The sequence below is a fragment of the Gadus chalcogrammus genome, chromosome 14 (genome assembly GCF_026213295.1).
Source record: "Gadus chalcogrammus isolate NIFS_2021 chromosome 14, NIFS_Gcha_1.0, whole genome shotgun sequence".
NCBI classification, from domain to species: Eukaryota; Metazoa; Chordata; class Actinopteri; order Gadiformes; family Gadidae; genus Gadus; species Gadus chalcogrammus.
In genome coordinates, this window is record NC_079425.1 from 23939871 (window position 1) to 23961854 (window position 21984).

At 46.6% G+C, this 21984-nt stretch overlaps 1 protein-coding gene across 2 annotated transcripts in view; it reads left to right on the forward strand.

Annotated features, from left to right (window-relative positions):
* The first annotated feature begins 20310 nt into the window (after window positions 1-20310).
* The window catches only part of adcy7 (adenylate cyclase 7), a 43564-nt gene continuing 41890 nt past the window's right edge, over window positions 20311-21984 (forward strand). For both annotated transcript variants that reach the window (XM_056608069.1, XM_056608068.1), the window contains exon 1: window positions 20311-20489. In XM_056608069.1, coding sequence (XP_056464044.1) covers window positions 20325-20489 — 165 coding nt within the window. In that variant the 5' untranslated portion in view covers window positions 20311-20324. The remainder of the gene's footprint in view (window positions 20490-21984) is intronic.

Genomic DNA, 21984 nt, shown 5'->3' on the forward strand with positions numbered 1-21984 from the left:
TTTATTCACTAATGCCAGAGAACAGCTCCGTTTCTCCATCCCATAACATGCGCATCGCATTCCCTTCTGATTGCCTGTTGATTCCCTTGGCCATCAAACATTTCAGTTGCAAATTGCTCAAGGGAAATGTAAAATGTGCCGGAAAGACCTATAGGCCTACTATTTTATATATATTTGAAGTAATTCTGTTCAAGTTTAGCAGGATAAACCCTAATCTGCGTTATTTGCATGCGCAAGTGAGTGCTTCTCAAGGGAATGCAGCCTGCAAACGGTGTCTCAACGAGGTGTCGTAAGCTTTGCTTTTGCTTCCATCAATTGTTGAGAATTTGCCATCTGTACACACGCATTACACAGGTGATCGCATATGTGAGCGTGGGTGTGATCAGCATTCGGTTGGTTACATCACTTTTACCATTTCATTCCTACCTCAGTGAAAATCATCCCAAATCTAATTATTTGTTTTTGCGTCCCTCGGACCCTGTGGTCAAAGCATGTCAACACGAACTGTCATGGCACATTATAACTGTGACAGAGATGCAAACATGAAAGTGAGTCAAACCGTCAGATTTGTCTTGTATTGCGAGTTTTTGTGTGCATCTGTGTGTGTGTATCAATTGGAATACATTGGCCCTACTGTCAGTTGAACGAATCATGGTTGGAGGCAGCTTTCATCGGGGGCCAAACCATGGTCATGGATCAGCAGATTTGTGCAATGTTTTTGTGTTTGGCAGACTTTTGTAGCTGACCAGTAGGGCAGTCCCTAACTATTTTTTTTCGAATTTAGTGTGTTTTGTTCTCTGTTTGTTGATTGAATATGATTAAAACTAACTGATTTATCAATAGTAAAAAACAAAAACTGAAGCCCTTTGAGAACTCATAAGTGGGCCAAAAGCAATGCTATGTTTTGTCTTTACTGAGACTCTCCTCCAAATCGACATCTTAACTGTCCAATTTACTTAAGTCCAAAAGTTCAAGTGGAACTGCTTATACAGCAAATACTTAAGTATTATGTAGCCAAGCGACGTTCAGAAATCGGTGTTCAACAACCAGCTGAACCCAACAAATTGAAAACTATATTCATTGGCTAATTATATATTTGGTATGATTGACAAATTTCATACTTCAAACCCCTCAAAATAACTCCCAAAGGGCAAATCCTAAAGCCACTTCAAAGGTCTGTTGATGTGCAATCATCAGTTGTGTCTTTGTGTCAGCTTAGGTGTTGATTTGTTTTATGGATTTGAGAGAGAGAGAGAGAGAGAGAGAGAGAGAGAGAGAGAGAGAGAGAGAGAGAGAGAGAGAGAGAGAGAGAGAGAGAGAGAGAGAGAGAGAGAGAGAGAGAGAGAGAGAGAGAGAGAGAGAGAGAGAGAGAGAGAGAGAGAGAGAGAGAGAGCCTCCATGAGCTTAAGTAATGCCATGGTGCTTCACAAGTGTCATTGGTGTTTTGGGTTGCATCCCTTAACAACCGGTTCCAGGGTGCAGCTTTAATTTTCCATCACGTCATCCATACATGAAGACATATGTACTGGGATGAGTTTGAACGTATTTTAGATGCATGCAAATAATGATTAGGCCTATGACGTCAACTATATACCAAATTATAAACGTTAGGTGTGGGAAATTGACTGTAAATCCTGGACAATATTGTCAGCCGATTCTCTTATCACTGGGAAATTAAATTACAAATATTATTCGTTTTTTAATTGAAAGGGAGTTTTTTTTAATAATGAAACTAACAACATATTAGGCTGAAATTAAATACTTTTTTTGAATGCCGTGAACAACATCTGCTGAATGATCACAGTGGCTTTTATTCTGGTAACTGAAGCTCTCTGGGGAACTCCCCAGTGAGCCTACCAGCCTGCAATATAAAGCTGCAAGTTCCTGATTCTGCATTCAACACCAGGTTTCATGTAAGGCTTCACAATTGGGACAAAAAGGACAAGTGATTATTTTGCCTGATATTATGATTGAGTGTCCATTGCAATTAACATTCATGGATTCAATTTATTTTTTGTGGCCTTTAGTGTTGAAAAATAATCATAAGTACCAGATTGTTGTTTTTATCACATTCTTTCCTTTTTTTGTAGTTGTAGTCAAATAATTGTGACCCTTCACTGTAAGCAAATAAATGGGGCCAAATTAAAAATTCCAATTACTATGCAATCAATTGTGCAGCCCTCATGTAGTAAACATCAAAACACGGACACCTCCCACCTCCATCATTGGTTCCTTTCCTAACTGACTGTAGATATCCAGAAATGGATGCCCACTCAAATTCAGATGTTATTATTCAGAGACACTGGGTTTTTTCAGATTTCTCTTGCACACAATATTCAATGCTGAAAGGTATTGGTCATTGCCATTCCATTGAATAGCCAAGAAATTAACCTCACCCTGTATTCTGTGTTCACCCTGGTGCTTTTCTCATTGTCTTTTTACACTCTCTGTTACTTTGGAAATGCTGGTCAAAAGTATCAACTCCCTTGCTTCATAGGATAAAGCATAGAGACTTTCACATTCTTTCCAGAATACGAGGTTTCAATATGAATTACTTTGTTTTGCTCGGATGCAGCAGCACCAACTGTACTCGGACGCGTCGGTCGTTTAAGCTGCTCTCTCTGCGGTGGTGTCAGGTTCATCAAGAGAACGTTTCACTGGAGGGACCAGGGAGCATCCTGTGCCAATCCCAGAACACACACAGAGGGCTAATCGGGCTCATTAACTCAGACTCCATGCCTCAGCCTTACTAATCCTCTGATTTCCTGACCTCCGTCAAACACCTCGTTCGATGCATGTGCTCCCCTGTTCCCTCTCTCTTCCTTGCCTTCCACCTCACCTCTTTCCATTCAGCTTCACTTCTGTACGTCTCTATGTTCTGAGTCAGCGCTGTATCCAGTTCCACGAGGTCAGACGTTTGGTTGTGTCCTGACTTCAATGGACCTGCCATCTGTAACAGCTGCACCGTTGTTGGTGACATAAGTGTCTCACGACAACGCAAGACGTCTCGATTTCGGCTCTTCTTTGTGTACCTAGTGGTCGATTAGGTAACGGTAAACAACCGATGTTATTGGGCGAAGGCGCTCGTTCGGTAACCTCACTCTAAGCACCTCAACCTAGTTTAACAATTCACTGGCGGGCAAAGGTTCCCGATCCATATGGTATACAACCCTTTTTACATCGTACTCTACCTGCGATGTACATAGAGTACGAGGGGGTCGCCTAGCAACCATCCGCACCCCCGTCGGCACCCAGGTTGTCGTTTGAGATGTACCTGTGGTCTGGTCTGAAACGAGGCCAACACCTCCTCTCTGAACCTTGGCGTGGTATGGCTCTGGATCAGCACAACTGAACTGGTGTGTGTGTGTGTGTGTGTGTGTGTGTGTGTGTGTGTGTGTGTGTGTGTGTGTGTGTGTGGTTAACTGGTACTGCATGTCACCCAGAATTTAACACTTTTTGAATGTTTTAAACTTTCAATGCTTACGATAACAGAGAATACAGTGGCTGTTGACAGAAAACAGGATCTCCAGGCAAAAATGCAGAAGCCAATTCTTTTTTATTGTGCATGTCTCAGGTTGCACCACCGAGTGTCATACACTCCCCTGAGCTAGCTGCAACAGCCTGAAATGTGTAATCTAAGATGTAAACAGTAAACAATAAGTACCCCACATCATCTCCAGACTCCATTCGGAACTTGTAAACAAAATAAGGCAATCGGTCATAAAACTGAAAATGCAGCACGTCTTATTTATGAAAGTGCAAAGTACACAGAATAACAGCCACTACGAGCCAGTCTCCCAATGAGCTTTCCACAAACGTGCTGTTTTTTGGAGGCGGATCAAGGTGGAGGGTGGGGATGTGGCCCTGAGCAGTTTGCGGCCATGGTACCATGCGCTCATGTTTACAGTGGATGTACCGCAATGGCAAGGCGCACACACCTTTTGCCGTGTTCTGTAAATATTCTAGAACACTCCGGGGGCTCCAGCGGGAGTCCTGGAGCTCTATATCTAAATAATATATTATGCATGGATATCTATATCATATAATATACATTATCACGGCCAAAAGATGTGTGCGCTTCAAGACGATATTATGAATCTAAAACGACTGCGTCGGGCTCTCCGATGTCTCTGGTCCTTCCACTTCCACAACAATCTGAAGTAGACTGACCCGTGATTATTGACAGCGATTGTCTCCCGCCGGAGCCCCGCAGCGCCGAGGCGGTTGTGCCTCGGAAGCGGGCAGCGGGCTCCGGCGGGAGACAATCGCGGGCAACAATCCCTTTCTCCTCCATGTCGCGGTTCATCTAGGCCTACTTCAGGGATTCGAAGCCAAAGTTCCTTCCCCCCAATTCCTTCTCAACCGTGGCTGAGAAAACCCCCACTACGAGTCTCGTTGTGGAAATACCAGAGACGTCAGAGAACCCGATGTATTATGCGCCATAACACGCTCGGCTACCACCTAGGCGCCAATCAGGGCTGCAGTTTAGTTGTCCCTGAAGAACTTGCGCATCTAACATAGATGCAGAACATAGCATCTATGCAGAACATAGTTCTGCATAACATTAATTCATTTGCACGCCAGTTTTATTTAATTGTATACCTTATATTCTCCGTGTAAATCCATGCACTGAACCGTGACGTCCGTACCGATTCGGTTCAATACGAATACATTTATCGTTACCCCCCTAGTTCAGAAGGACCGGAGATGGTTTAGATAAGCAGCTGAAACACAGGACTAACTGTATGGGTTGCGCATGGATTTTGTGAACCCATCAATAATAATTACATTTAGCAGCCTTATTCAGGATGTGATCATTCACTTTATCCTTTATGAAAATGACAAAATGTACCATATGCTGCATCTGAAACTTAAATATCATTGTTTATGCATACCAGATATAGCCCAACCGATACTGGAGTTTAGGGGCCGATACACTATATCCTTGAAAGGCCAATATCGGCCGATAAACTCGGCACATCGATACATCCTGCTGTTACTTCCTCAGAAATGAACCAAACTAGACCAAACTAACCAAACTAGAACATAACTTTATGGTATGTGGACATAACCCAGCTCCCTGAATCTGCACAAAGGTTCCCTTTTTTATTTTGTTTCTGGAAATGCACGCCATCAAACTAGGGAGTCGCTGGACACCAGTATGAGCAGAATGTCAGAATATTGAGCTGAATTCTCTTTGATAGCCCCCCCCCCCCCCCCCCCCCTGGCCCGCTAATGGATCTCGCTAAGCGGGGCTCTCCACAAAGTGAAGGGCCCCATTCAGCGCCGGTTCTGCCGTTTGGAGGGGGTTGCTGAGAGGCTGTGTTAGAGTACTTCATCCGTCATTAGAGGAGCGGCTCTTCACCTTATCCTGTATTTAATTGTTCCATTTCCTGGCCACCTTCTGTGCCCACAGAGCCAGAGTGAAGCTGCTCGTTAGAATCCACCGTCAGCGGCTGAAAGATCAAATGTGTTGTCAGGAGGCTGCGTGTACACACACACACACACACACACACACGCACACGCACGCACGCACACATTTATCATTCATCTGATTTGTATCCGTTTCCCATGATTTTATCTTTCAAGATCACCACAGTCTTCATTATCTGTTTAGTAAAATATGTTCTCAAACATATTCTTTTATTTTCCTCTTATACAAAGAAGACTCATTTCCTTTTTCTAAAGCACTACTTCCTCGATGTTAAAAACGTAGCAGTAGACCTTGCCTTGCTTGTTTGAATCCTTGTAGAACATAGCAAGTAAAGCCGGAAGACATCAGTTGGTACAATTCTCAACAGAAGTCTCTACCCAAAGTTAGAAGTTTAAGAATTCTCCTTTTACGGGCACTAACATGACAAATGGATTTAATACCTAGGGTATAACCGTAACAATAGGTTCTGGCCTGAATTCTTGTGATTAAAAAACGAAACAAGTTTATGCCAGCCTTCCCAATTTGTCATTAGCGACAAGTCCCAGCGAAAGTCTTCCGTCGGTAAAGGTTACCTGGCTGAATGTGCGGCCCATCTTCTTTGAGGGCATATGAATGTGTGTGGGTGTCTCGCTCTCCACACCCCCAAACTCCCTGTGCTCACCTCAATTTGAACATCCCCCATGCTGTTGGATGTTGGAGTGCTTTATGTAACGCTGGTGAGTGCTCTCCATCGCAGACAGTGCAGCGTTGCGCACGGACCAATTGGATGGAAACAGAATCAGAGATATCAGAACGGCTGGATCAACAGTGAAATGAGCCAAGTACTGATTTGGAATTATTTCGGCTGTGGGTAAACTTGATTAGTAGTTTGATTAAACGTGAACGGAAATTGAAAGTGTGTGTGTGTGTGTGTGTGGCTTGGTTTCTCGCGGGCTGCTTCAACAGACCTCTCATTGTGGGGGGCTGGTTAATGAGTGACACCTTTGATGGGTCCTCAGTTTGAAGAGAAGAGCCGTAGGATGGAGATGAGGAGGAAAGGGTCCTGATGGATGCCACATTCTTTACTCTGCTTACCTTTTTACAATTTTAAGTGGGAAAGTTTGGTTGGACACAAAACCGCTTGTCAAATGTAGCTGCATTAAACAAAGTTTTAGTGTTGAAAAATAGTAGTTTTGTGACTGCTGGTTTATCACGGTTAGAAATAATCTTCATTTTGATTGAGCAATTTGCAATTCTCATTAGCACCTGTTTGAGCATATACCAATGTGCTAAGTCTGCGTGTGGCAATGTTTTGAATTTGAGGCCATTTGGAGGTTAAAAATGCCAGACGGCAAAGGAGGCGTACTGCTGAGTGGGAGAGACAGGTACAACAACTTTAAAGTTTCAGTAAATGGTTCGGTACTGCTTGTGCACACACACACACACACACACACACACACACACACACACACACACACACACACACACACACACACACACACACACACACACACACACACACACACACACACACACACAGAGCGACATCCACCCACTCAGAGATTCTCGGACAGAAACATGGACAGGCACTTCTCAAAACAGCTATTGTTTTCCATTGCCTCCTTTGCTAGAGTTTGCTTTGACTGTTTTCAACTACATATGGTTGAGGATGTGGAAATTAATCAAAGTGTAAAAGTAAGTGTGAATTGTAATTAGTTTTTTCTCCCTTCTACATTCAAATTGTATTGTAATGAGATGATGGCAGATTTGGCCCGATGAAAGGTCTGTTCAAATGAGACCACTTCATGAAGACGACGCCGTCTCTCTTATGCGACTACGGTTCATCGATGGCGATCGCTCTGTTTCCTCGACTGCCCTCGCGTCTCATGTGTCCTGAGGCCGCCTTACGTGAACGGCTGCTCTCATGACAACAACAGCCCTCGTCGGCACGGTAACCCCGCCGCAGCTTCCCTTTTATCAAGCCTTCTTCGCAGCGTTGTCAGGGAAATGAGAACCGGTTGCCAAGGAAATGAGGCCGTGTGTGCGGTAGTTGACTCATTTTCGAGAGAGGGACTGATTGACTGACTGACTTTCAATCGAGCTGGAGCCTTACATGCAGTATCTAAATGAGTCAAAATTACAATTCATTTCAAATATATCTTTTCCTATATATCTTTTCCTAACTGCCTCTAAATGTAAAAACTTGATCTCATAGCTACCATGGTGTCATTTGCATGTGTGTGTGTGTGTGGGCGATGCGTGTGTGAATCTGTGGTCTGCCATCCACCATTGGCTCGGTAGTGAAGTGTGTAAACCCAAGCAACCCCGTTGAAAATATAACTAGTTCATTCATTAGGTGACTCACAATTCAATAAAAGCTCTTTGGCAATTTAAAGTCACCGCCTATGTTAAGCACACGCAAAGTCTGACTCGCTTCCAGCGGTGGTCGGGCTGCTTTCCGTGGTACCCCGTTCAAGGCCTCGATTTCACCTGTAAGTCATGACTGTGTCTCCCGTTTGAGAAGTGAGCCGGTGTGAAACATGTCGCGTCAAGCATCTTCCAGCTCGACGTCAACGCACCCTCTCCAAAGCTAAGCCTCCGCTGCTTCGGGCTTTGCTTTGGGGGAAAACCCCGGTGCCAGACATCCTGTTTCAACATCGAGGACGCCGTTTGGGTACCTTCCACGCCACGGGTCGTGTGGTGGCAAGGGCAGGGCAGCTTTCACGAACGGCGTTCCCTCAGCCCGGTGCTTGCGTCCCGCGTCCTGCGTTACACAAGGGCTGCATTCAGCCAGGAGGGGTGCAGCGCCGGAGGAGCCCAGACAAGTGTAAACACGGCCGTGACGTCTGGACGAAATACCAAGGGTTTCTCTCTGCGAGTAACACTGCGAGACCACGACTGGAACATACGGCCCAGTCGTCTATACTGTCTCGATTTAAAAAGACCGCCGGCCACTGGTGTTTTGATTTTTTTACACCATGTAAACTTCAAAATATACCCATATGATACGGTACTGTGCATGTGCTCAGCTAACATGAGACCCAATCGGTGGGACTTGAAAATGAGTGACGTAACTGCGTAAGGGGTGCTGAACAAGGCTCTTTTCAAGAGCTGCTCTGAACCTGCATGTGAACTACGAGGAAGTGAAGCCCCGCGAGTGTGGCTGGGGAGCCGGCACGTGCAGGGAGAAAAACCATTCAGCAAGAACTTTTTTATTGCCAGTTTCATTTTCTGTTTCTTCTCAATGTGTTACACGGCATTTGACTCCCTGATGTACTTAAGTCGTCACTTCCTACATGCTCAATAAGTCCTGTCAATCGTCATACCAGCCTGAGCTGTGAGACAAACGCACCATTCAATCCACAACAGCTACCATGCAATTAATTGCATTTCAACTTTCAAATAGGTTTCAAATTGGTTATTCCAGCTCTGTGCTACAAACACGCACACCTGAAACATTACCATTCTCAGACTTAAGGGGATCGGCTCAAGCTGTTCTGGCTTTACTGCCTTGATGGTTAATTCATTGGTCTCACCCATGTGCAACCATCACAGCGAAGCAAGCTTGGTGGCATCTGGCTTGCTAACCAACGTTAACGACCCGAGAAACGAGTCCCCTGCCCAAGGCCGCCTTAATGCACGGGCTTGCCTGGGCCGTCAACAACGGCAAAATGTCGGAAACAACGGCAAAATGTCGGAAAAAAGTTACACATCTTCATTGTAAGATCCCCTCTCAGGGGGCCTACGAAACCTCTCAGCCCCAGGGCCCAATGGCAGGTTAAGGCAGGCTTGCCCCTGCCTCACGGCGATGGGGAGGAAAGGGCGAGGCGAGAGTCTAGAACGGAAGCCCCCCCCCCGCCACCACTACAGCTACGCCGGGCTGCTCGGAGCTCTGGGAGGTAATGCGATCCGTTCTGCCGCAGTCCCTACGACGCCGCTCAGCATTGCCCCTGCAGAGCTGGAAGCTGGAGCTCGTGGAACGTACCCCTTACGCCCGGCACGATCCCCCTGTTCTGTCCCCGTTAACATGTCCTTTCAGGGGGTGGAAGAGCCCCCCCAGGCAGGGCACCCTGGGATCCTTTTTGATTGGGTCGTCTGGTCAGAAAGTGGATGTGTGCTGTGAGAAGGCGGTGTCGGCAACAAACGAGCTACCAGCCGTCTGCGGTTCACTGGTTTGGAGCTTCAGGGGATGTTGTTCAGCCGTTCGATGTGTTGCCGGAGAATGAAGTGTTGTTCTCTGGCTTATCGCTCCCATATGAAGAGACAGCTGGTCTGTCTCCGTCTGAACAAGCTGCTCGTCGCGCTCGCAGAGAGCCCTGCCAACGGCCAGGAATACGGTTGTAGCTTGTGCCATCGTTCCAGAATTGGATAAAAATGCCTATCCAACGGAAGTCACATGTCTTTCTTCCTTCGTGAGGCGACTGCGTAAAACACGAGTATGTTTGGATGATGGCCGGTACCAAGCAGCCTCACCTGGCCGGAGAAAGACTGATTGGACTCGGTCCAATCAGTGGGGCTGGGGGAGGCTGTACACCTGTTGCACGTTGAGTAATCGGTGGGCAGAGGTTAAACCAGCCATCTCCACACACACTCAAGAGAGAGTTCTCCCAAAGGACAACATGGAGCGCCAGGCCAGACCATGTGTCATTATCCTCAAACCTGCAAAAGCACCCCCCTGCGTCCTTGTGTTTGGAGGGGGAGTGTGACGGCCTCCTACGTGGCGTGTAGCATGGACTTTGCTTTAACGTGGTGGGGCGGGACTTCGATCTTCAAAGCGTGGGAGAGTTTGTGGTTGTCGTGTTTAGGGTGAAGCTCCCCCTTGAGATAGGAATCTGTCATTAACTGTTATTAACGAGCTAATTATTTAGTTGGAACTTTGAGAAAGAACTATTGCATAACAAATATTTTTCATATTTTCATTTTTTTTAACTGTGCTTGTTAGGGTTGCATCAGACTCGTGTGTGTGTGTGTGTGTGTGTGTGTGTGTGTGTGTGTGTGTGTGTGTGTGTGTGTGTGTGTGTGTGTGTGTGTGTGTGTGTGTGTGTGTGTGTGTGTGTGAGAAGATGAGGAAGGGAGTGCGTTTGTCTGTGTGTGTGTGTGTGTGGGGGGGGGTTGTGCTGTTATTTGGCAGCCATTGCAGACACACCGGCCCCTCCCTGCCTATTCACTAATACTTTGTTCACACCTTTCCCTCACCGGTCCCCTGGTACATGCAGAGTGATGGATGGACCATCAGCAGCCAATTCCAATCATCCCTTCCATTCAATACCCTGTGGGGAGCATGCAGCGCAGTACAGAACAGTGTAGAGACTGTAGATGTACTGGTTCTAACAACACCTAGCCTAGATCGTAGACACAGCCAAGTGTTGCTCGGGGTCTCAGTGTCATTATTGGATTATTCTTTCAGAGGAGAATGAATGGGAGTGAGTCAATTAGCAGTAAATGGGACATTATTAAAGTGCCATTGGTGTGAATTGTCCTCCCGCTGTGAAATGATATCTTACTTTAGAGAAATACAATTTGGGGCTGCCTATTAACTCCCTTATCTATAGAGAGTTGATGCCTGTGGCATGCTGTTGCAATCCTCGTTATTGGCAACATCTAAATTGGTTATCTTGAAGCTTGAAATGAGTTATTGACCAAGGCCTCTGTTCAATTGTCAGAATGTATGCCTGATTTCCACAGGCTAAAAGCATCCGCTCTGCAGGAAATCAACCTCTCCTTTGGAAGAGAACGTGTTCAGATTGTCTTCCATTCCTTCTTTTTGGAGATGCATGGAAACTGCTTTGAATGCCATTCAAATGCTGATGTTGTGACATTCTGCGAAATGAAGATATAAGAATAAGTGTAACTTTGAATGGACACATTCAGGGAATTGTAATCCCTTCGGCCTTAGTGTTAGCACAATGCATCACAGCAGCTGAGTATTCGACTGGTGAGTCTATCATTGCTGTTTTATTGTCGAAAGGGTGTTTTATTGGAACTGGTGGTTGGTGGTCGGCCTGCCACCAGTACCAGTCAAGCGCACCAAGCACTGCTACTGCTTAGAAATACCCTCCTTGATGCCTTTCTCAATGGGAATTGCATCAGAATTTCCATGGTTAAGAAACATATGTATACATTTTGTGGCGTTGGCGAAGTAGAAAATCAATCCATAGATTAGAAGTCCTGACAATGGCCTAGCAACCAACAGAAAATTATTATCTGATTTGAGTCAAACCTGTGATGTAGCCCGCTGTGGGGGCTAATTCCCAGACAGGGAAGCAGGAAGGAGTGCAGTGTGATCATCAGATGGCGTGCTACCGGATTGGATCATTACAACACTGGGTCACCTTGATTGCCTTGGTGCCTGATTGAGGATCTTGACCTTTGAAGTTCACCGCGCTCACGGATGCCCCTATTCAGCACACCCACAATCCAATCACTTGGGGAAAGAGGCTTTGTCGAAAAGCCTCTTTCCCCAAGTTACCACCCCCCCCCCTCCGCTTAGACCTGGATTTATTTGTATTTGCACTCCCGTCTGTCAATGCGGGAACATAAATTCGAGCTGCCAAGGCCTGTTCACTTTAATCTGTTTTTGATGGAGTACAAGACCTCGCCCCTTTGTACAAACAGCTATGTCCCACTGTAATGGGGGCATCAGGAAGGTTTTATCTGAGCTTCATTTAGCCGCTGCGTTTGCATATAAAACGAAGGAAGGATTCTCAAGGATTTTTCTTTGTGCTTATAATTCAATTTCTTCTGCATGCCTTTCGGCTTGCACGTCCATTCAAGGGATTTGAAAAGGAGACGTGATATTAAAACACAGATATTTTGTGTTGGATTTTATCCAGAAAGAAACTAATCCTTCAATCAAAATTTTAGTTACTGGCTGAAAATTGAAACATTTCCTGGCAATGCTTCCAGTACACTTAAGCCTTTCAAAGGTTGTCCCAGAGCGCTGCGATGTGCAGCAGCTCACAGAGTAACATGTTGCCCCCATGCTTGACCAACACAGGATGGACCTAATGGGCCAATATAGGGTGTGAAACACACACACACACACACACACACACACACACACACACACACACACACACACACACACACACACACACACACACACACACACACACACACACACACACACACACACACACAAAGGAGGCCACCCCATTGATAGCTTCTACAGAGATCTCCTTCCCCATGCTACCTCCAGCAGGCATTGCCGTTTTCCAGCATTGCCTCTATTGTCTGTTTCCAAAGAAAGCGTAAAGCGTGTTTAATGAGATCCACTGCGTCGGAGTACTGTTCAGCAGGAACCTGTGAATGCCTAATGCAGATCTCTGCAGCGTCAAAGAGGCCTTCTTCCCGTGGAAATCACCCGGACAAGTGAACGTGTGAAAATTTCACATTTGCATCGCAAGTGAAAGCATGTTGCCACTTACCCGCCTCTATTACAATACGGCACTTAAATTAAAGTGACAGTCGAGGAGTCACTGCGAGATGCACAGATAGAGAATGAGTCACAGCCCTTGCTCAGAACAACAGGCGTTGGGAGCAGACGACGTAGTAACCACGCAGCAGATGGTCCCGTCAACAGATGAGTGGCTTTTTATGGCAGAAAGAAAATGAGTGTCACTGGGCTTACTAGGAGCTGGCGCTCGGACTCCCTCCGCTCCGTCCAGAATGCTGTTGGCTCAGGCCTCTACTCCCAGGAATGTAAGGCGACCGCTACTTAACAAGCACCCCTGCCTGGATGGCATGCAGCACCTCTTCAGAGCCTCGGTAAACCATCCACCCCAAAGGATCAGTGTGGACTCGTGGGTTGGAATTGGTGTCGGTGACCACCGATAGATCGGGTATTGATCATTATCGGACGTTGTACGGCCTTAACGCATGATCGCTGGTCGGCCGAACAACTTGAAATAAGTGCTGCACGATTTGGTATTATTCATATATTCATATTGTGATTATTGTGGACAATTTTGCGATTGCGATATAATAATCAAATGGTGTCATGAGTCTACTTGCTTGGATTATCAAGGAAAATGCACGCAGATTGCTGATCATTTTAAAATGTTTATTTCTCAACTCAAACATACAAATTGAAACTAGCATAAAAAAATACAAAAACAAAAAAATTTGCACAGTACTGTTTTCAAAATAACAATATTTTACAAAATTAACTAAATAATAAAAATATATATTTTTCAAAATAAAGGCATTTCTGCAGTGAAGAAATTGGTTAGGTTTTCTTTTTTTTTTTTGCATTTCTTTTTTTTAAATTACATCACAGCTTTTTGCGGTTATACAATCGCAAAGGCTGATATCGCGATTGCGATTCGATTAATCATGCACCACTACTTGAAATTATCTCTAAATAAATACCCTTGAATGAAGACTGTCACCATATGCTATCGTCGACTTGGTTGACTTCCTAAAATCATACATCATACGAGACCTGCAGCCTGTAAAGTGAATGCCTATGCGAACGCGGTTGTATATCTGGATAATAAGCTTGCGCCACATCACAGGTAGCAAAACGTAGGCTACGGATATAAGCATCTCTCATGTAGCCTACATGCCAATGTTGCCGTCTGTCTTTTGTTTGCAAAGCTTAGTAGGATACAAACGGCCTCTTCTTCCCGGTAGCCCTCCTTTAGACTGCCTGCGGATATTGACACATGCAGAGCGTATCACAGGGGATACGGTGACATTTGATCATATGTTGGATTAAACCGGTGTTGGTTTTGTATTATCCATACAGTCTTTGGTGTGATCCCCTATAGCTCCTTTCCTTAGGTCGGGAGAGAAAGTGTGTCGGCCTGACCCATCCCAATAAACGGTAATACCTCTGGTTCCTTCTCCTTTGTGAGTGGTGTTTAATTTATTTGACGTTCCTTTGCATCTATCCTTACAGAACCGTTCAGAGAACCGTGTGGCTCCAGGCATTGAGTTTACGTGCCATCGAGTCTTCTCTTAAAGGAACACAATCGCATTTACGTCGGCTCAACCAATTAAGAACAACCCTTGGATAATGCTAACTAACTAAATACCCCTGTATAATCAGCACATATTATAATTATGAGAATCATCCTATTAATGTATATTTCAAAATATATTTCAAAATAAATAGTTGGTCAGTATTGGATCGGCTGATTGCACGTTAAAAAGATCGGGGTTCGGGATCGGCCCGAAAAGTCGCGACCGGTGCGTCCATATGTTGAATGAACGGGCGCACTACCCTCCCCGTGTACTGCTGTTATTGTTTGTGGCGCATGTGTACAGTGTCTGTAGAGGTCAGTGCTAGTAGCTAGGAGGTTCCCAGGGTATGATTATGGTTTTTCTCTGGTTAGCCGAGGTGGAGCTAGAAAGCATTGGGCAAACACAAGAACCAATAGTTAGGCAGGATAGAGCGGGCCTACCGGCCAGCTGAGGCCGGCTAAATGTGGGGTTATGAAACCTTAAATGGGGATGTGGTTGCCTTGCGCTAACTGGAAAGAATAGCGTCTCTTTCTCCTCTCCGCATGCCTCCCTCCCCCCTTCTGTGTAGAGAGGGTACTTTTCCCTGCATTTTATTGGTCTCTGTTGCATAATGGAAAAAGAAGGAAACGCAACTGATTCAGTGTGAAATAGAGAGAACTGAAAATGTTAAAATGTTGCTTGTAACCCTTTTATAGACGGATGTGTGTGTGACAGGGTGAGAGTGCATTTTTTAACATCTCAGATCAACCCAAAAGAGGAAGGAAAACGTCCAGCCTTCTATCTCTTCTATCTCCACTCCTTCTGAAATGTGTCTCTGTGGGATCTGATATGTTTTGAATCACCCAACCAGTGTCGGGATGGATGTGGTTGAGTGTGTTTCGCAGCGAAATTAGACGACTCCATCACTCAAGACAGAGTGTTTCCCTTGTGTGTGTTAGGGGGTTTTCTCAACGCATGTTGCGTTCCCACCCGGACTTCCTGTGTATTGTCAACACGCGCGGTCTGCACTTCACCCGGCCTCCAGATAGCATCCTGCTAACGTGGTTAGCCTTCAGCGGCTAATTCAATAGCCCTGGAAGCTGCCGAGGGGAGAGGGGCAGACGGCCCGGGCCTAATCCAATCGGCGCGCTGCATTGCTGTACATCCGTCCTTCATCGGCTGGTGACGGGACACGCGGCCAAACCTCCGGCAGGTCGTCGGCAGATACTTATCAATTTCCTAATGTGTCGTTTGTGTCTCAATTTTTTTTGTGAATGTAGGTTTAAACATGGCATTAATGTGTAGTTTACAATATGGATTTGAATGTTTCCGTTTCATTTTAATTTGGGTTTTTGTTTGCTCCACTTGTCATGTGTGAATGTCAAACAGGTTAAATGGGATTTAAGGGTTCTAAGTGTGGAGGAACAGTCAAGTGTCCTTTTCATGCAGCATCTTTCAAACACTGAACACTGAATTGAATATTCCACGCTGCTCGCCTCAAATTGTCTGAGACGTGGGACCTTACACAAACCTTATGCAAAGATATGATGACACATCTTCACACCGCCGCCCGCCGACATAAACAAGGTTTCATGCTTCTAGTGTATACTTTATTGCTTAAACATTGCCCTCTTTTGATTTACGTGAATATAAACACCTGCATTTCTTGCCCATGGTGGACACGACTTCTACCTGGATTCAAGAGCTGATCCTCGTGCTCCGTGGCCTCTGGGTGGTGTGAGATAACCCTTGACCTTTGACCTCTAACCTGACGTGACGTGCAGCAGAGGCTGAGACCTGTGGTTCCGTCCAGAGGTCAGCCATTGTTCATGGGCTGGGCCAAAGGCATTCAGCGCTCGCACAAAGACTGCTGTAAAAGTAGAAGGATTTACTGTGGGACCCGGCTGGGGACTGTCCGTGAAAGGGCTTTAATGAGGGTGTTGGTCCAAACCACCTGGTGTGGGCTCTTACCAGCGCATATCCTGTCCCCCGATACACCATCGACAATAGGACGGGCCCGGTGATTCAAGGTGGTGTTCGTTCAACCATCTCAGTGAGAGTTTTTTTATTTTTTATGTAGGAACCATAATGCAAACCAAACCAAACAGAAAAAAAACGGAAGTAGTTTTGAAATGCGAATCAGTGCAACACAACACTGCATTACAAACACATTTTTCTACAAAATGTATAATGAATAAACGAAGAGCGACGATATTTGATTTTAAGGCAGCCCAGAAAATATATATATTTAAATAAATAAATTATTCTGGGTCCTTGGCACCACGTTTATCTACAACAACACCTCCAACCCCTAAGAATCCCATCCACCATGAATCAATCCCAACATGCGATTATTTAACAATCAGTTAACGATTTTTGACCATAAATCTAAAAGGAAGACAAAGGCCGGGATCCGTCCTCTTTCAGTTCTCCACCCTTCCCCACACCGACCGCCTGCGACTGGCCAAATGATGTCACCGCAGTCCTGTTCTCGGGTCGGTGACGGCGCTCAGCAAGGCCGCTGCGGGCCCTCCATGGAGAAAGGCCTGCCGGACAATTGTGTGTGATGCTAGCCATTCATTCATCAGATCTCTGCTGTGAGACCACCGCTCGCTGGACACAAACCCACCGGCTGGGGGCTCTGTTTGCCATGGCAACTTAAGAACTGGAGGATAAAAAGAGTTGTCAGGCCGGGGACTGTTCTAAAAGACAAGTGTCTGGTAAACAAGTCCTCTGGCCGTCTGGAACGGTCCAGGAATCCTTCTCCTTTGAGAGGGACATGAGGGAGGTTGAGAATGGTGCCGTCACTCTCTGGGTGTCTAGCCCTGAGGCATTCACCAGATCATGTGGATGATCAGACAGAAAAACGATTTTGGAAACGTGTGTTTACGTTCTCAAATGAACAGAATGATTTCAAAAGCTTATCATTTTACAACGGGGGGTTGGAAACGCTCAACATCTCTTGTAGCTTCATATGAGCATATATACCATGGCAACCTGAACATCAAAGACACACACATCAACCGTTAATGGCGGAGAGCTATCAGCCTGGGCCCATAGCGGGTGTCTGTGTTTAAATCAGGGGCCCTGAGTGGAGAGTAAGACGAGGGGTTTGAGAGGGGATGCGACCTGCTGTACCGCTGTGATAAGAACCATTCCCCCGGGGCCGGCCGCCATAACACCGCCCCTGTTTGCTCTTGATGGTCTCTGCTCCGGACTCCCTGCAGGGGGCTCCTGTTGTCCCCCGTCCTCCTCTGCAGTGATCGAGTGCTGTTTGCAGCGTGGAGGTGTCTGTAAAGAAGGTGTTGCGGTTGTACGCGGGATACACCGGAGCCTCGCTCGCTCTCGCGGGGGGGGGCCGAGGTACAGTGGTTCTCCGAGGGGGGGGGGGGGGGGGGGGATGAGGTCTCTGAGCCGTTCTCTGAGGGGGATGAGGTACAGTGGTTCTCTGAGGGGGGGAGGGGGGGGATGAGGTCTCTGAGCCGTTCTCCGAGGGGGGTGAGGTACAGTAATTCTCTGAGGGGGGTGAGGCACAGTCGTGGTATGCACTGCAGTGTGACGAGGGGGGGGCCTGAGTCAATGATTCCCCCCGGTGTCTGCAGTGAGGCAGAGCAGTTCGGGTCATCGTCTCATATCTGATTAGCTGTGTTCATGTTCTGCTGTTATGATTCTGTTTTAGCGTGTACTTGGATCATAGTTTTGTGTGCGTCTTTTTGGGGTTTTTCTCAGTAGCTAGCTATCGAAACATGATTTCCTGTTGCCTCGTTCTAGTTTTGTTGCATCCATCTCGTTATCGCTCTTGCTTTAAGTGATGGGAGAGATACCAGTTCAGGGAGATTACTACCCTTTTCTGTAGAAGGTGATGGCCATATTTCTGGAGGTTTCTGTGAACACGCGTGTGTGTGTGTGTGTGCGTGTGTGCGTGTGTGCGTGTGTGCGTGCGTGCGTGCGTGCGTGCGCGCGTGCGCGTGTGTGTGTGTGTGTGTAAGTGTGTGTCTACATTGTCTCAGGGGAAGTACTACCTCTATCAAGTCTTCCCCTGCCCTTATTCCATTGACCTCTTAACCGGAGCAGTGTTATATGGCATCTGCTGCTGTTGCTATGGGAGGGCTCGCCGAGCAAACACTTCCTACACTCTAGATGAACCATATCAGCGACTGGAGGAAATTAGCTTTCTATTGACCGCAGAGAAAAGTTGCTGTTTTTTTTCTCAGCCCTGTATGTCCTCTGGTCTCTACAACGCAGCAGTGGCTTTCAGAATTTAATATCCACGTCTGAACATGGAATCCTACTAGTATTGGCTTCTTCGGTCCGCAGTCTGGCCAATAGCCGCTGGACTTTTGACTTGCTGTGTAAAAGATGTACAGTATGTAGGAGGGAAAAACCACCTGGGCATTCGTTTTTTCCCCTACTGTGCCTCTGTGATGCTCCCCGTCCAAAGACATCAGAGGCTGCGTTGAACAATGAACAGAAATTGGCCGCGTTGCAGCAGTGTTTTCATTGCAGTGGTGCCTTTCTGTTGGGTCATTGTGTACGGGTTGGTTTAATGTGGCTTATAATCGGTTCACAGCACTGCAGGGTTATTGATTTGCAAACCGAAGGTTCAAGGCCATGTTTATGAATAGTCAACAGAAGTATGACTTGAAAGCAGAAGGCTGAGTCGATTTGTTGGCCTCCAGCAGGGGAGCAATAGACTGCCCTACAGACTTTGTGTTTATGTTGTTGATAGAACTATCAACATGAGAAGTCTGTTTTCTTGCTGCTGCCGTCTCGTCTACTGCATTCAAACCCAACAAAAGCATTATGTTTTTATCTAAATGGATTTCACAGTCACAGCTTGTGGGACTCAATGTGTGACCTCGTAGCTTCCAGAGACAACACATCTTCTTTCCCTGACGCTCAGATTCTTGTATTTAATAAAGAAATATAATAAATAGATAAAACCGTCCCCGGTCTTTAGTCATCTAAATACCACGTAGGTTAATGGGTGCATATTTATTCTTTCTTCTCCTCAGCCCACATAGTGAGACAGTGAGTCGTCGGGAAGGTAATGAATTTCGGACTTGCGTAAGCCAAGTTTGGAATCGCATCCCAAAGCAAAGACGTGACCAATAAGCACACATGCCCTCCAGTCACCCATGATGACACGGTCACTTCCTCTGACCAGCCACAGCTGTTGGTCTGGCATGTCATTACTTCCTTGCCAGTACCACCTGATCACATACTTTGAATCACTAGATCGAAAATAAGATGGTGTGTGGGCGTGTGTGTGTGTGTGTGTGTGTGTGTGTGTGTGGAGCTTACCATGACATCACCGTCGACAACATTGTCTTAACATCTCCCTCCCTGTCTCCCCCTCTGTCTCTCCCCCAGGTTGGCCTCTCCTTTTGTCCACGCTGAAACACCAGCAGACCCCACAGGGTCATCCACGCCGGGCCTCATCACCTCCTGAGACTCCCCAGACGCCTCCCAAGAGTCCAGCCCATCCCGGACCCTCCTACCCTTCTGTAAGCGGGCCTCTCCTCCCATTCAGCGCGGTCCGCTCTCAGGGATACAACTCAGGGGAGAAGAAGGAACAGTAGCCGGCCAACAAGGAACCACCGCTGCCTGCCAGCGACAGACAGTGGACAGCAGACAGGAGAGAGGGAGGAAAGCCCCTGGAATCAAACAGAGAAATAGGAGCTGAGCGGTGTGGAGGGGAGATACAACAGAGCCCTCACTGCAGAGAACAGAATGGCCGGTTTTTTCTCAGGAGGCCATGAGCTAGCCGACGACTAACGTCACCACTTGAACCGTGGATCTCTACCTCGAACCGCCCCGCAACAGACCCCCGTTTCAGTCAACAGATCAGGCAGCGAGGACGGATCTCTGCGTGGGACAACCTGGTTTTGATTTCCTCTACAGGGTTTTGTTGTACTCTGGGCCAGCCGCGGCCGACTGCTATGTGTGAGACGCAACGGGGGCCATGCCAGCCAAGGGGAAGTACCTGTTGAATGACCTGGAGCTCAAACATGAGACGCTGTACCGCAAGTTCTCCTGCATCAGCCAGTACCAGCCGCTGGCGCTGCTGCTGGGCCTGTCCATGCTGTCCTGTGCCATCCTTCTGGTGCTCTTCTTCTCGCTCCAGCTGGTGAGTCACACTTTGCGGTCGAACCCTTAACCCCGCTCCTCATTCAGTACCCTTGACGCATGGCTTTGGTTTGGAGTTTGGCGTTTGGTCACTACCGTCCTCAAACCAGGGAGGATCATGATCTTATTTTATTTAGTATTATTAAGACATGGGATTTTTTCAATTACGAAATCTGATATTGTTACACAAATAAGTATTGTTTTGTGAAACAGTGTATTTCCCGGTGCTTTAAGTAATGTGTGTGTGTGTGTGTGTGTGCGTTTGTCTTACCCTCATAACGTAACGAACAAACCCTCGAAACAGGGACGATATTGATTCAGAAATGGATTGATGATGAATTAATGAAATCCATCGTCAAGCTATTCTATTCCAAGTGCTGAGCAGGTCGATCTAAAACGACTTACATCCAACTCACTGAATGTCAATCCAATGGCAGGAGGTCACAAAGGGAATAGGATCATATATACGTCTACGATGTTTACCTTGATCGAAATCAGAGTGCGTTCGGAGTCAGGGCCCTCCTGACACTGCTCACCGTGATGGCAGTGTTTGCTCGAGACAAACACATACACACGCTCAGACCCAAGGCTCTAAATATAGCACAGGTCATCATTAAATAGGGCCATGAATTGCTGTCTCATCCCAGGTGATGCTGGAGATATCGGAGATGAAAGCATCGGAAACACAATCACAATCCTTCATCTTGTTAAGAGGTAAAGAAACTGGGAGAATTCTCCTTTGCGGGCTACCTTAGACGAGAGGATGTTGGCTCCGGAGACAGTTGGACTGTTGTTTGGGTCGGAGTCGGTGGGCTCAGAGCGGTTTATTGAAGGAGCAGATGATCAAGAACCTCCTCAAGACGATGGTAGTCTACCGCAAGAAGCACTGATGGACAGCTTGTCAAGTTCTCCAGTTTGGATGATTGATTATTGTTATTGTTAAAGGTTGTAAAAAATAGTCATCATTTTTTTGTATGGATAGAGATGTGTTTATGTATAGTAATAATTGACCTAGGTCCTCCATAGACACTCATGATTTAGAATATGTTGAGTGATAAATTGACAACGACTCAAAGGGTCCCTGAAGCTGACAGGAATTCAGTGCCTTGCTCAACGGCACTTCCCCAGCGCTTGATCCCACTTACAGTGTGTGCGGTACAGTCCTTTCCTGGAAACCCCAGTCTCTGTTTGTCCCTCCCTTCCTCCGTCTCTTCAGAGATTGGTGTGTGTGTGTGTGTGTGTGTGTGTGTGTGTGTGTGTGTGTGTGTGTGTGTGTGTGTGTGTGTGTGTGTGTGTGTGTGTGTGTGTGTGTGTGTGTGTGTGTGTGTGTGTGTGTGTGTGTGTGGTGTGTAGGCAGGGGGGTTGTACCAGGCCGGGGTGAGCTGGGGGGAATTTGTGGCAGTGGTGGTGAGCAGGAATCATCTCATGGAGAGCGCTGTTATCCAATCACGGACACCTGACGGCGGGCACTCTGGAGCGCCACACAGGCTGGGCTT